Source organism: Spermophilus citellus, assembly GCF_964194105.1.
Source record: "Spermophilus citellus genome assembly, chromosome: 1".
NCBI classification, from domain to species: domain Eukaryota; kingdom Metazoa; phylum Chordata; class Mammalia; order Rodentia; family Sciuridae; genus Spermophilus; species Spermophilus citellus.
The window spans coordinates 272912964-272927333 of record NC_138182.1 but is presented as its reverse complement, the minus strand read 5'-3'; the positions used below and the strand labels follow the sequence as shown (position 1 = coordinate 272927333).

At 37.6% G+C, this 14370-nt stretch overlaps 1 protein-coding gene across 1 annotated transcript in view; it reads left to right on the top strand.

The window, feature by feature from the left end:
• The window catches only part of OXCT1 (3-oxoacid CoA-transferase 1), a 142240-nt gene extending 128133 nt beyond the window's left edge, over positions 1-14107 (top strand). The window contains exons 16-17 of the mRNA XM_081279616.1: positions 1384-1485; positions 12323-14107. Of these exons, the coding sequence (XP_081135742.1) occupies positions 1384-1485; positions 12323-12364 (144 nt within the window). The 3' untranslated portion in view covers positions 12365-14107. The remainder of the gene's footprint in view (positions 1-1383; positions 1486-12322) is intronic.
• Positions 14108-14370: the final 263 nt, after the last annotated feature.

Below are 14370 nucleotides of genomic sequence, written 5' to 3'. Positions count from 1 at the left end.
TGTTTTGCTTCTAGGGGAAAATATCAATCACCTGCAGATAGTAATCATTTTAGAGTTTGGGTTCACACAGAAATGATGAGTTAAGCTGCTTAGGAGTAAGAACAAGGCTGTACCGTGCCCCTGCTGTGTCTCTGGCCTGGTACTTTGAGTGTGTTTTCTTATTGTATCTGACTGTATCACAGTCTTGGGGAGTGTGTTTTTCGTGATATATGCCTATAGATGCAAAGACAGGTTCACCAAGAGGTGCTCAGCTATCGTGCAGCAGAGCTGTAATTCTCATCCAGCTCTAAAAGCAACATTCTTTCCTATACATGTTTGTGTGTCCTGATATTAGCCTAATAGCCAGGAGCGTTAAAAATAACAGTTCAGAGTTGGACTCGGAAAAAAGAAGAAAATAAAGATTCTCAGCCTGCAAATAATGTTTGAATTAATTAAGTCCAGAGTAGAATAAAGATCTGGGAAGCATAACATTCAAATCTGAGAAAGAGGAAGCTAACCGTGAGAACTCAAAGAGGGAACAGTGCCTAATGTACTGGTGGAGCACTGCAAAAGTAGGGGGAAAAGTCACAGGGAAGCGGTTATTGTGCTTAGAGCTTCCCATCAGTAGACAGGAATGCTGAGGTGGAAAGTCATATTGATGCCTTCCTTTCCACTAAGGTTAGGCTGTGGCAATTGTCACTACCATCACCTGGGACTTTAGACCAGAATGTAGCAACTAAATGTTCAAGTGAGCTTGGTGTCTCATGCTTGCACTGAGCATAGCGTCTTCATTTGATTTGCATCCGATTTGCATACCGGAGGAGATTTTCATACTCTCCTCTTGGGATGTAAGTATTTTCATAGATTTTCAAGGGAGCGTTTTAACAGTTCATAGTTTAATGGTTACCTGGACTGGTTCTCTTGTTTTTCACGGCCAAGATAACTCTTTTTTTTTTTTTATATATTACCTTTAGGCATTTCAGAATATCCTATCTTGTTTCCTGTAATTCTTCACCCAACACCATTTATCAACTTTTTTTTTTAATCATTCCTCTCCTTTCTCCATTCAGGTATTCCCTGCCTCCCTCCTTCCCTTTCTTCATTTTTTTCTTTCTTCAGATCATTTCACCAAAAGTGTTAGTCTTGGGTGGGTTACGATACTAACAAATGCCACCAAGAGTCAAAACAGTTGTTTCTTCGACACCAACAGTGTTCTGTATCTAATTGCTGATTAGGGAGTTGACGTTCATTTATAGGCTTAAAGTTGACATTTTTTTTCATTGCTGATTCTCAGAGTCTTTTGTCCTAGATCTTGTCTGTCTTTTAAAAAACTCGGGAGGTTATTTGTTTTGTACTGTAAAATAATTATGGTGATGAAAATTGTCATTTTCTTGTCTCCCACAGGCTGTGTTTGATGTGGACAGTAAGAAAGGGTTGACTCTGATCGAACTCTGGGAAGGCTTGACAGTGGATGACATACAAAAGAGCACTGGGTGTGATTTTGCTGTAAGTGTCTTTGTGAGCTAACCCAGCCTTTTGTGCTACATCACAGGCTCCCGGATGTGTGTTTACAGGATGTGAACCATTAATTTGTGATCATTTTGGGAGTTGACCTTTGCAGTGTACAACAGTGGAAGGAAGGGTGCCTGCCGATGAGAGCAGGAGGGAGCAGGAGCCCTGCTCTGACTCATGGGCCAGGGCTTGGCTCAGGAGTCTGAAGCAGGAGAGTGAGGAGCCAGCAGAAGCTGTTGGAAACAGGGCCCCTGGCTTGAGCTCCAAGCTACTTGCTGCAAAGTCCCTGGCGCGGGGGGGTGGGGGGGTGTCACTGTTCTTTGAGTATATGTCAGCTGTGGTTAAATTTGATTAACTCAAAAGTGTGAGCCACAGGTGGAGAAATTATGCTTCCTTATTTTTAAACCCAGTGGTTTAATGGACAACTGAGTCCATTTAAAGTTAACCAAAGTAAAAGTAATAACGTTTCTAAAACAACAGAGGAAAGATTCAATTCTCAGACCCTTTTTAAAGAACCAATCTACTATTTAAACCATTAGAATATTGTTGCAAGGAGAAGAAAATACATTTATGTTGCAACTACCCATCTTGAAGAAACAAATTTAACAACAATTATTTGATAGTCATGCGTAGATTCCATATAACTTTATGCATGCTACATGCTTGGCTTGTACTTATCAGTGCATAACAAATTTCTTAAAAACAAAAGTTGCATAATTCATTATCCACATAATAAGTGTTTCTGTTCCAAGGTCTTTGTCTATTAACCTTTTCTGAGTTTCCCTTTGGAAAAAAAAAAAAGAAGTCTCCCAGTAATACTTCGCTTGGAAAGCGCATCTTTAATTAGTTTTCCAATTTCATCAAGGTAGAAAAGAGGGATTTGTTTACACTTTAAGTATTTGCAAACAGTTCTTAATCAGCTGTTCTTTCATCTTTCTTTTTTTTTTTTTTTTTAAAGAGTGAGAGGAGAGAGAGAGAGAGAGAGAGAATTTTTTAATATTTATTTTTTTAGTTCTCGGCAGACACAACATCTTTGTTGGTATGTGGTGCTGAGGATCGAACCCGGGCCGCACGCATCCCAGGCGAGCGCGCTACCGCTTGAGCCACATCCCCAGCCCTTTCATCTTTCTTTTTTTTTTCCTTCCCTTTTCAATGTGGAAGAGTTAACTTCTTTGTCAGGTAGCATTTTTAACATCCATAGAATTTTCAATGTATATTAACAAGAATATACAATAGAAGACCCTAGTTAGTTATTTTAATTCATGTGGGTAAATCAGAAATGAAAAAGATGAATTCTTGTACTTTTGCAAAAAAAAAAGTGCTAATTTTCCTACCTTTATACAATGAAATATATCTGTGTTCTCTCTTACATTTTAGTACCACTCCTTCTTTTCATTATAATTGTTTTTAACTGATATATAAAAGTTGTACTTGTTTATGGGGTTTTTGATGTTTCAGTACATGTTGTTTGATGTTTCAGTACATGTTTACATTCTGTAATGTTCAAGGCAGGATAAATATATCCACTTCTTATAACACCATTTCCTTATGTTGGAAACATTCAAAATCTTTTCTTCTATCTTTTTGAAATATGAAGCACATTATCATTCTCTGTAGTCAACCTGCTGTACAATAGCACACCAGAACGTTTTGCTCTTGTCTCACTCTAACTCAGCACCCATTTATCAATCTCTTTTATCACTTCCTTTCCTCTACTCTCTTAAGCCTTTGGGAATCACTGTTCTACTGTGAACCTCTGTGAGAACAACTTTTGTGTATGTGTGTGTGGTGCTGGGGATTGAACCCAATTTTTTTGATCCCTCTCATGCATAAGATCATGCAGTACCTGTCTTTCGGTGCCTGGCTTACTTCATTTAACACAGTGATCTCCACTTCTGATCTCCACTTCTATGCTTGTTGTCTCAAATGACAGGATTTCATCCATTTTATGGCTGAATAGTATTCCATTGTGTAGATGTACCATATTTTCTTTATTCAATCATCAGCTGATGGACACTAGGTTGTTTCCATTTCTTGGCTGTTGTGAATATTGGTGCAGTAAATATGAGAGTAGAGATGTCTTTTTAACACAGAGATTTTATTTCCTGGGATATATATCCAGTCGTGGGATTGTTGAACAATAAGATAGTTCTGTTGTTAAGTTTTTGTTGTTGTTGTTGTTTTTGAGGAACCTCCACACTGTTTTCCTCAGTGGTGGTGCTAATTTACACCTCCTCCAGTGTGTGTTTTTTCTTTACATTCTTACTGACACTTGCTATTTTTTTTTTCTACTCACTCATAATCTTAGCTGTGTAGAGAAGGATATCAATTGACATTCTAGTGAGGTGATATTTCAATGTGGTTTTGATTTTCATTTCTTTGATTATTAGTGAGTTAAGAATTTTTTCATATATCTGTTGGCCATTTGTGTGTCTTCCTTTAAGGAATATCTATTTAAGTCTATTGCCCATTTTTTAATTGGATTATTTGAGATTTTCTGCTATTGTTTGAGTTTCTTATATATTCTGAATATTAACTGTTTGTCGGATGTATAGTTTACAAATATTTCCCATTCGGTAGGTTGTCTCTTCATTCTATTACTTATTTCCTTTGCTGTGCAAAAGTTTTTTAGTATACTGTAATCTTATTTGTGTACCTTTGCTTTTGTTTCCTGTGCTTTTGGGGTCTTATCCAAAAATGACTTGCCCATTCCAATGTCCTGAAGTATTTCTCTGTTTTCTTCTAGTTTTATAGTTACAGATCTTACATTTATGTCTTTAGTCCGTTTTTTTAGAACTGATGAGAGGTAGGGGTCTAATTTCATTCCTCTGCATATGGTTACCCAGTTTGCCCAACACTATTTATTGAAAAAAATTCCCTTCTCCAATGCATGTTCTTAGCACATTTGTCAAAGATCAGGTGACTAGAGATGTGTGGTTTTACTTCTAGGATCTCTGTTCTGTTCCATTGGTCTATGTGACTGTTTTTATGCCAATGTCATGTTGTTTTTAATTACTATAGTTTTGTAAGGTATTTTGAAGTCAGGTTGTGTAATGCCTCCTGCTTTTTTCTTTTCTTTTTATTAGTGCATGTTGACAATGCAGGACAATAGGTTTCATCATGGTATGTTCATGCATGCATATAACTTGAATCATTTCCACCCCCTGTAGCCCTTCCTACTCTCTTCACCTCACCCCCTGATCCCTTTCCTCTTTTTTTTTTTAATAGAAAATAGAAGTCTCCCTTCTATTTTCATGTTTTCTCCCCCAACCCCCGCATCAGATTCCGTATATGAGAGAAAACATGCAGTTCTTGTCTTTCTTTGGCTTATTTTGCTTAATATGACGATCTGTAGTTGCATTGTTCTTTTTGCTTAAGATGGTTTGGCTACTTGAAGTTTTTTGTGGTTCCGTACAAATTTTAGGATTTTTTTCCCCCTTATTTTGTGAAGAAAGTGCATGTCATGTTGATAGAGATTGCACTGATCACTTTGGTAGTATGAACATTTTAACAATATTGATTCTTCCAGATCATGAACACAAAACTTTCTTTTTATCCTCCTCAAATACTTTCATCAATGTTTTATAATTTTTATTGTAGAGATTTTTCACTTTTGGGGCGGGGGGCTAAATTTATTCCTAAATAATTTTCTCTGTAGCTATTACAATTGCTATTGATTTTCATATGTTGAATTTTTATCCTGCAACTTTACTGAATCATTTATTAGCGCTAATAGTCTTATTTGGAGAAATCTTTGGGGTAGACTATATAAAATCATATAGAAACAATGACAATTTGGCTACTTCTTTCCAATTTGGATGCCCTCTATCTCTTTGTCTTATGTGATTGCTCTAACTAGGACATCCAATGCTATGTTAAGCAAAACTGGTTAAAGTGGGCATCCTTGTCTTGTTCCAGATCTTAGAGAGAAAGCCTTTTCCCTATAAGTATGATGTTAGCTGCTGGCTTATTATATATGGCCTGTATTATGTTGAGGTACATTTCTTCCTCTATTGTTTTTATCATGAAGGAATGCTGAATTTTATCAGATGCCTTTTTTCCACTTGTCACTGTTATAGGTTCAGAGGCTCTGGCTGTGGGCAATAACCTGGGGTCAGAGACTGCTAGGATCTGCCAGGTGTTAGGTTTCAACCAGCCCAACCCTCAGTTTCAAGACACAACCCTGTGCTCACTTTCCTGCCCTACCCATTGGGGAGAATCTTGCTCCTCTCTGTACTTAAGGTGGTGGAGGCAGCCCTGTGGCCATCTGGCAGAGGAGGGGCCAGAGGCTCATTTTGCAGGTACTAGCCTAGAGCAGGAATCCTGAGGCTACCACTGGGTTTCCCCACAGTGAGCCTGTTGCTGGTTTTCAAGTCTAAGGCCTGGACTCAAGTCTGTGCCCGTCCCACCCACCCCTATCCCCAAGGGGGAGGCATCTATCTTCTTGCTGTGCTGTATAAAGTTGGAGAAGCAGAGACATGGGCTACTTTTTCCTTCCTGCCTTCTTCATTGCATCTTTTCTCATTCATTATGCTAAAATTAGGCATTATGTTGTCTAACGCCAGCTTCCTGAGCTCTTCTGAAGGTAGTTTGGTGTGTGGAAAACTGTCAAATCAGTTTCTCTGTGAGGAGGTGATCTCTGGAGTGTCTCTGTAGCCACCATCTTCCTCCCAATCCCATCTTTCCTTTCAACAGTGACATACAATCTTGTGTCCATCGAATTAGGCTATTGAGATGAAGTGTTAGTTTGTATGTCACTGTTGTCCCAGCAATTTAAAGGTGTGACATCAGCTGACCCATTTAGACAGAAGAACTAGCTTTTGGGGATCTGATGATGGATGGCATCTCTTTAGATCCTGACAGAGGAAATCACAGAGAGCAGGTGGTTTCTCCATGAGGCCAGAGACTGGAGGACTCTGATTAATAAAAAGCATAATAGCTGGATTATCAATAAGGATATATTTAATAATAAAAATCACATTGAGGATAATATTTCTTTTGTGATAATCCAGAAAATATTCCATGCTGTAATTCAGAAGATGTGCTTTTTACTACATAGGTAGCATTATATTCTATGTGACTCTATCAGTTCCTCATTTTTCTTTGAGAGCTTTGGATGCAGCTTAATGATAAAGTTAGGCCCTGGGTTCAGTCCCCAGCATATACAGAAAAGAATTATGTTTAAGAAAAGACCCAATAGCTCAGCTTTCAATGTGTACCTGGCAGTGAAGATTCTAGAAGGGAATGATTAGTTTGGTTATTGCCTAATAAAGAAAAAGGTGAAAATCTAATGCAAAGCAATTTAAAATGTGTTGTAAAATGTCTGCAGACCTAACAATACAGGCAAGTGAATAGGCAAAAGATACAGAATATGGATGTAGGTTGATTGAGAAAATACTGAGAATCTCAATGAAAAAGATGAAATATGCCAGCATTATATAATAGGACCTGACAAATATATGGTTTCAGATTATTAAAAAAGAATGATTATGATGAATATTTGGGCATTTTTAAAAAAGGATTTTTCCAATTTATCATATGTAATTAGTTCTTTAAATGCCACATGAAATAGCTTCTCCTAAAAAAGTCTGTAATGACCATCACACTTTGGATTATAATTGCACCCCCGTCCAACCTCTTGGTCCCCAGCTGATGGAACTAGGAGGTGGGTCCTAGTTGGAAGAAGTAGTTCATTGCGGGTGTACACCTGAAGAGAACACTGAGACCCTGACTTCTTGATCTCACTTTCTGTGCTTCCTGGCCGCCAGGAGCCATGTACTTCTGCTGTGATGTACTGCCTGGTGATAGGCCCAAAAAGCAACAAGACCAAGCGACTGTGGGCTAAACCGCTGACACCATGAGCCAAAATAAACATTTCCTCCTTTGAAGTTGTTTATCTCAGGTGTTTGATCATGGTGACAGAAAGCTAACAGGGAACATATCTAAAGTTACAATGAACTCCAAAGGAGGCAGTGTAAATTTAGTCATAGAAATGCAAATATTGACTCTCTTTCTGGAACCTTCAGTACACTCCAGAAATAATCTTACATGGTAAAAGGGTAATTCACAGCTAGAGGAGGCACCCCTTGATGGACAGAGATCTGCTTCCATATGATCACTCTCCCTCAACGTGTAATTGCTGTGAGGAAAGGGACACTCCTCTGTGTTTTTAGGTATTGAGTTCTGAATCCATTGAGGGAGATAATGGAGCTGGCCGGACAAATGTAAAATGTCATCAATCATTATAGAGGCTAGGGTGAAGGATGTGGCTTAGGTGTACAGCCACAGTGGACTTCCCAGGTACAAACCCCAGTGGTGGAGAGGCTTTGGCTTCCGTGTATAAGCTGAGTGAGAAAACCACAGCCTCCTACACCCAAGGAGACTTACTGTAGAGCTTCCTTCCACACGGCCAAAAGCAAAGCAGCATGTGTTCCCCACATGAAGGCTGATCCCAAGGAAGAAGAGTCAGAGTGAATTTCAAAGGCTGCAGTTCCTTTCCAGCTGAGTCCCTGGGGACATACTAGAGGCCATGGGCATGAAATGAGACAGGAAGGGAATAGATGCTCTACCTCAGTGCTGTTGAGTGGTAGAGCCATGGGCACCCATTCATGCTCCACAAATGCTTGATTGTGGTGGCATTCTGCCATGCCTTTCTATCTTTCTTTTTCTTTAACTGTGATGAGAAAAAACATATTACATAAAATTTATCGTCTTAATCATGTTGAAGTATGCAGCCCAGTAGTAGTGAATGTATGCACATGGCTACACAGCAGATCTAGAACTTTTTCATCTTGCAACACTAAACTCTATTCCACTCTGCACCACTTCCCTCTCTTCACTCTCTCCAGCTCTTGCCCATCTGTTCTACTTTGTTTTTATAGTTTTGACTACTTCAGATACTTCTTGTGAGCGAACCAGTACAGTATTTGCCCTTTGTTGACTGGCTTATTTAGCTTGCATATGTCAGGTTTGAGGTTTGTCCCTGTTGTAACAGGATTAACTTTTTCGAAGCTTGCCTTTTCCATGTGGGTAGATCCCACACTTTATCCATTCATTTCTTGGTAGACATTTGAATTGCTTCTACTTCTTGAGTATTATGAATAATGCTACAAAAGACCATGGATGTACAATTATAATTATCTCTTTTAAATTTTTTGGTTATATATTCAGAAGTAGAATCGTGGAATTATATGATGATTCTACTTTTAATTTGGGGGGAAATTTCCTTAATGTTTAATCCCACCAATAATGCACATGGGTTCCAGTTTCCCCACAACCTCACCATTGCTTGTTATTTTCTGCTTAATAGTGGTCATGCTCATGGGTGTGAGATAGCTCATTGTGACTTTGATTTGCATTTCTCTGATGATCTATGACGTTCAGAATGTTTTCATACGTTTGTTGGATATTTGTGTATTTTCTTTGTCTATTCAGTTGCCTTTTGTTGTTGTTGTTTGGTTTTGTTTTGCTTTTGTGTTTTGAATTTGTCTGTCTGTCTGTCTGTTTGTTTGTTTGTTTGTTTTCAGTGCTAGGGATAGAACCCAGGGCTTGGGCCTGCTAGACAGGCACTCTACCACTGAACTCCACCCCAGCCCTAAATACCTATTTTTTAAATCAGGTTATCCTATATTCTTTTGTTGTTTTTGTTGAGTTGTAGAAGTTCTTTAGATATGTTTGATGTTAACCTCTTGTCAGATTCGTGATTTGAAAGTACTTTCTCCCCATAGGTCATGTGTTCACTCTGTTGATTGTTCCTTTGACAACTCTTTTTATGCTACTAGCACCCAACAATTTCACAACTAAGGAATCCTTTGGCTTATTTTTCCTCCCATCACGCTCACATTTTGAAAGAAGTCTGTCTTCCAAATATTTATTAAGTCATAATTCATTTCAAAGAGTCAAAATGATATTGCACATTTCCACATATTAAGACTGTGACAAGCTAATGAAACTGTCAAATTCCTTTGTTTATATCTGTACTTACATCATTCACTGTGCCAGTAACTTGATGGGTCAAAGTAGAAAGAAATGAAAAGGAAAGGTGATATCCTACCATTTAAATTCCATTATCTCTAAAATATCATTTTGCAGTGACTAGTGGATTCAATTGTTATTCATCTTTCTTTTCTGATGAAGCTTGAGTTACATGAAATAGGTTTTCTTTACCATAAGTGCCTGTAGATCTTTTTTGAAACAGAGTAATTCTTTGTTTTATTAAAATAAATTTAAACCTTGAGAATATATATGGTAGAATAAACTTCCAGTGATCACTTGTCACCTCACACTATTTATTTATTTGTCTATCTTCACAGTGCTGGGGGTTGAACCCAAGACCTCATGCATGCTAGACAAGCACTCTACCACTGAGCACACCACAGCTCCATCTGTTATTAATCACTCAGTGTATGTCACACCCAGCTGTGAAATGTGGGGGAAAAAATACACCAATTGGCATAGCCCTTACTCCCAAGGGTCTTGGTCTTATTCCCCAGGCAAGAACACACCTAAACCATCAGTGGCAGAAAAATTAAATAAGAGCATTGCTTATTTATATGCTTGCCATGGAATCTGAAAGAAGCCTGCTGTAGAAATTCTTTGCCAAATTCAATAAGTTTAGATTCTCAAAATCTATTATGAACTGGCATTATACTAGAATTAAACAGTATACTCTTGGGATGTCATTAGACTGGGAAGACAAATTATTGGCTCAACATCTATACTTAAATCATGTCTTCTGCTCAGCCTGTGGGATCACACTGGCAGAACAATGTGCTTTGGTTTGTATAGACTTACAATGTTGATGAGACTGTGAGAACAGAAATGAGAAATGGTAGTTTAGTAGATATTTTTTATTACCAAATAGACAAGATGAGTCAAGTCTACAGAAAGCTTCATCATCTTCTTTTCCAATAAAAGTCCATTTTCACATTGAGGATATGAGTGATATTAAGAGCTCAGAATGGAACCAACACAAGGAAAGGGATCAGGTATTTTAGTATTTAAAATTAAGGAATTATGTTGTAATTCTACAACATGTACAACCAGTAGAATGAGAAGTTATGCTCCATTTATGTATGATGTGTCAAATGCATTCTATTGTCATGTGTAACTAATTAGAACACATAAAAAAAGAAAAAAATGAAAGTATTAACAAATTAAATGCCTATTAGAGATTATCTGTTTTCAAGAAAGAACAATTTTATTTCATTTAATTAATTCCACAAATTGTTAAAAGAAGAAAAGGAGTTGTTTGTGAGACACATTTCCCTACTCAGAGCTCATTTGTCTTCTCTTCAGTAGAGGTGAAGGTCTTTGCGTGTGGAATGGCACTCTTAACTAGTTATTATGTATCCATTATTTTGTCTGTTATACATCTGCTCTTAGAAATGGCAAGGCTAAACCAGGAGTCTAGGTGCATGCCTGTAATCCCAGTGGCTCAGGAGGCTGAGGAAAGATGATCACAAGTTCAAAACCAGCCTCAGCCATTTAGTGAGGCCCTCAACAACTTAGCAAGACCCTGTCTCTAAAAAAATATATTAAAAAGGGCTGGGGATGTAAGTGTCTCTGGGTTCAATCCCTGGTACAAAAAAAAAAAAAAAAAGGCAAGGTTGAATGATCTCTTATCCTAAGCTGTATGACAAACTATGCTGATCTTTATTCTTTTTTTTAAAATTCTGTTTTTTTTTTTTTAGTGTTATTGTTCATTTTAGCAGAAAAGTGGAAGAAAGGGCATTAACTCTTGACATGTGATTAATACATAAGTTATTTATAAATGAACTAAAAATATTTAACCACATCAGAGCCAATTAATTTCCTGCTCTTTCGATTTTTTAATACTGAATTTACCTTTTTTAGTGTTTCTTCTAGTTCTTTGACGTTTACCTCTAGTCATCCACTCATTCATTAATTTGTTAATTTTTCAAAATATTGTTCAGCCTGGAAGCAAAATGCTGATTTGGTCCACTTCCATTGCCACATCTATGAGGTACTCAGAAAACCACCCAAGTTTTAATATTCGCTACTGTGCTCCCCAGTGTTTGCTCCTGACTGGGATCTAATGGATCTTTGCCATATTGAATTAAGAAATCTGGAGCTGGTACCGTACTTTGAATGATCTGTCACAATTAAGCCAGATTTCTTACATCTAGATTTCTGCTTCATCCATGCTGTGAGTGTACACCTGTTCTCATTTTTCTGTACTTTAATGAGATTCCCAGGAATGTACTTGCTGTTCTAGACACTTCACGTAATTACAATCAAGATTTAATAGTGTTAGTGCTGTTACCACCTCTTTGTAGTGACTTGGAGTCCTTTTACTGCTTTTGCATCATTTCTGTCCTGACGATGAAATTTCTGGTAAGAGTTATCGTTGATCATAGATTTTCATTACTGTGTATCCACGTGGCCCACAGATTACATAAATTGCAGATGGATGGGGGATCTGTTTGGAGAACATAGAGATTTGTGCTTGGCACTGGGTCTTGAATAAGTCTCTGGAGATCCCTGATCCATGCAGTGGAGGTCTTGGAGAGCAGGACCCTTTGTTTGTCTCTCTGCTCCTTTTCTGCACCCTCTTTGCTGCCTTGCCCAGTTGTCTTTAATATGGAATTGTAATACAAGAAGGTTGAAAACCCCTAACGATCACAAATGCAAACAGAACAGGAGTTCCCTGTCCTGGTGTTTCAGAATGAAAAATAATAGTGAAACTCTATAGGCAATGTCCACAGCAAGTTTGCTAATTGCCTTTATCATCTGGGTTTGGAAATTTAAAGTTGTACATACAATGTGGTTTTTCATGATTTGATTTTTTTTTTCCTCTTTCTTTTACCAGGTTTCACCAAAACTCATGCCAATGCAGCAAATCACAACTTGAAATATGGAGTAGACGTTTGCCCCAGGCTGTTAGTTTTTCAATTTAAGCACAGAGGATTTAATTGAAAGAATGTCAGGATCATAATTGTATATTTAACAAGCAGTTTTTGACTAGTTTTTGTCTGGTGTTTCAGGATTTATGCAGCCATATAGATTTTGTTCTCTCAAGTGTACTATGATACTTTAATGAAAAACGAAAGGAAAACATTTATGATTATTTTATTTTCTAAGTGCTTAGAAGGTTGTCTTTACCATTGGTGCTCACGTTGGATGCATCTTTTTCATGTGTGCTATGCTAAGTTATATGCAGTATTTACTAAGATGGGCCCTAGGAAGAGTTTCATTGATAAGCTTTCCCTTATACCTAAATTATGGCTTAGTACTTATGAAAGAAAAATAATATGTATGTGATTAGGAAGAATACTATCTTCGTGATTGTTTTCCCTTCAGTCTCCTCTGATTTTTTGCCTCCGGTCTGCCTAGACCATCCTCCTTCCTCCCATCCTTCTTGTAGCTAAATAGATACCCAAGAAAACAAGCCGGGATGTCTTTGGCAGAAGAAGTAACTTGTTTGTAGGAAAGACCAAAAGGTGTAGGATCTATTGCTGTTGACACACCATCAAGAAGCTGCCGTAATAGACAACCAACCATCCATCTGTGCTTTGCCAAAGGCTAAGCTAACTATGGGAAGAGGGCTAGAAACCTAACTGATCTGCTAGGACAGTTTTCTCTGTTTTAAACAGTGCACTATTTCTTTCTATCTAGTTGGATCCTTAAGATTACTTCCCTGTTACAGAGGCCCAGGGGACTACTTATACAATACCTTCTCCTAGGTCAAGAAGAATTGTGGTAATTTATCATGAGTCCTTAATCACAGTGACAGCAGAGTTAAAAAAATAAAATAATAAAAGATACATTTTTTTAGGCTCTGATTTCTGCTCAGAAAAGTTTCTAAATATATATTGAATGACTTTTCTACAGAGCAGTGGTTTTTCTGCCTAAGCTACTTCCTTTAATAAAGTACTTTTAATTCAACCTTAATCAAGCCGGGGAAATAATGATGGACAAACCTGAGATTTGAAGAGTTGGTGAATTTTTAATGTTAGGGGATAGACATGGCAGATTAATCTTGTAAAGGACGTTTCTTCAGAGGTTTCCTCAATACCAGGGGGATTACTTCAGAAGTATCCTGGGCATCTGATGGGAGAAAGTCTAGACACCCTGAAACCAGTCCAGTCAGCAGGTCTCTGGACAGAGGAAGGCAGAATACCATGCAATATATCATTCCTCTGGCAGGAATTTATGCACGTTTCTAGGTGATGACTGTTATTGGAACTCACTCCTCTTCAGGTATGCCTAGAATTGTGTTATGTACAATATTCAAGGAAGAAGAGAGATTTTTTTTGTGTGTGAGTAGCACACTTTGCACAAAAGACAGCCTTTCTGGCTGACTGCATAGTACTTATAAAAATAAATCTTAGAATGTACAAGTTCCACTGAGAGTAATATTTATCTATATTAGAGTTGTGATTTAGAAAAAAAAAGTTGTGTTATTAATGGTTGTTATATGTTCAAACTTACTTGTTTATCATTCCAGTCTGTTACTTTAACATGATGTGATTCTAAAAAAGTTCTAAACATTGGCAAAACTTAAATAGATGTTTTAATGTTCTTGATCAGAGAGTGTACCATAATGTTAAGAACTGCATTAAGAAATACAATAAAGATTCCAAGTTGATAGAGATCAGTGTGCTTGTCCTGTTTCTCACTTGGGGATAGTGCAGTTAAAGATGTGAATTATGCAATAGAGGTGTTGTTGGAATAGCTAACGATAAAGGCATCCATTATCACTTTTAATCAGATTACTTCTTTTCTCTTTATCTTACCAAAGAAGAGATATTGTCCTTCTAAAACAAGCAAATGAACCATTACCTAACTAAAGTCCACACCTTGTTCCTAGAAAAATAATGAAGGTTTCATGTGTTAATTTTTTTGCTCTCACCTAAT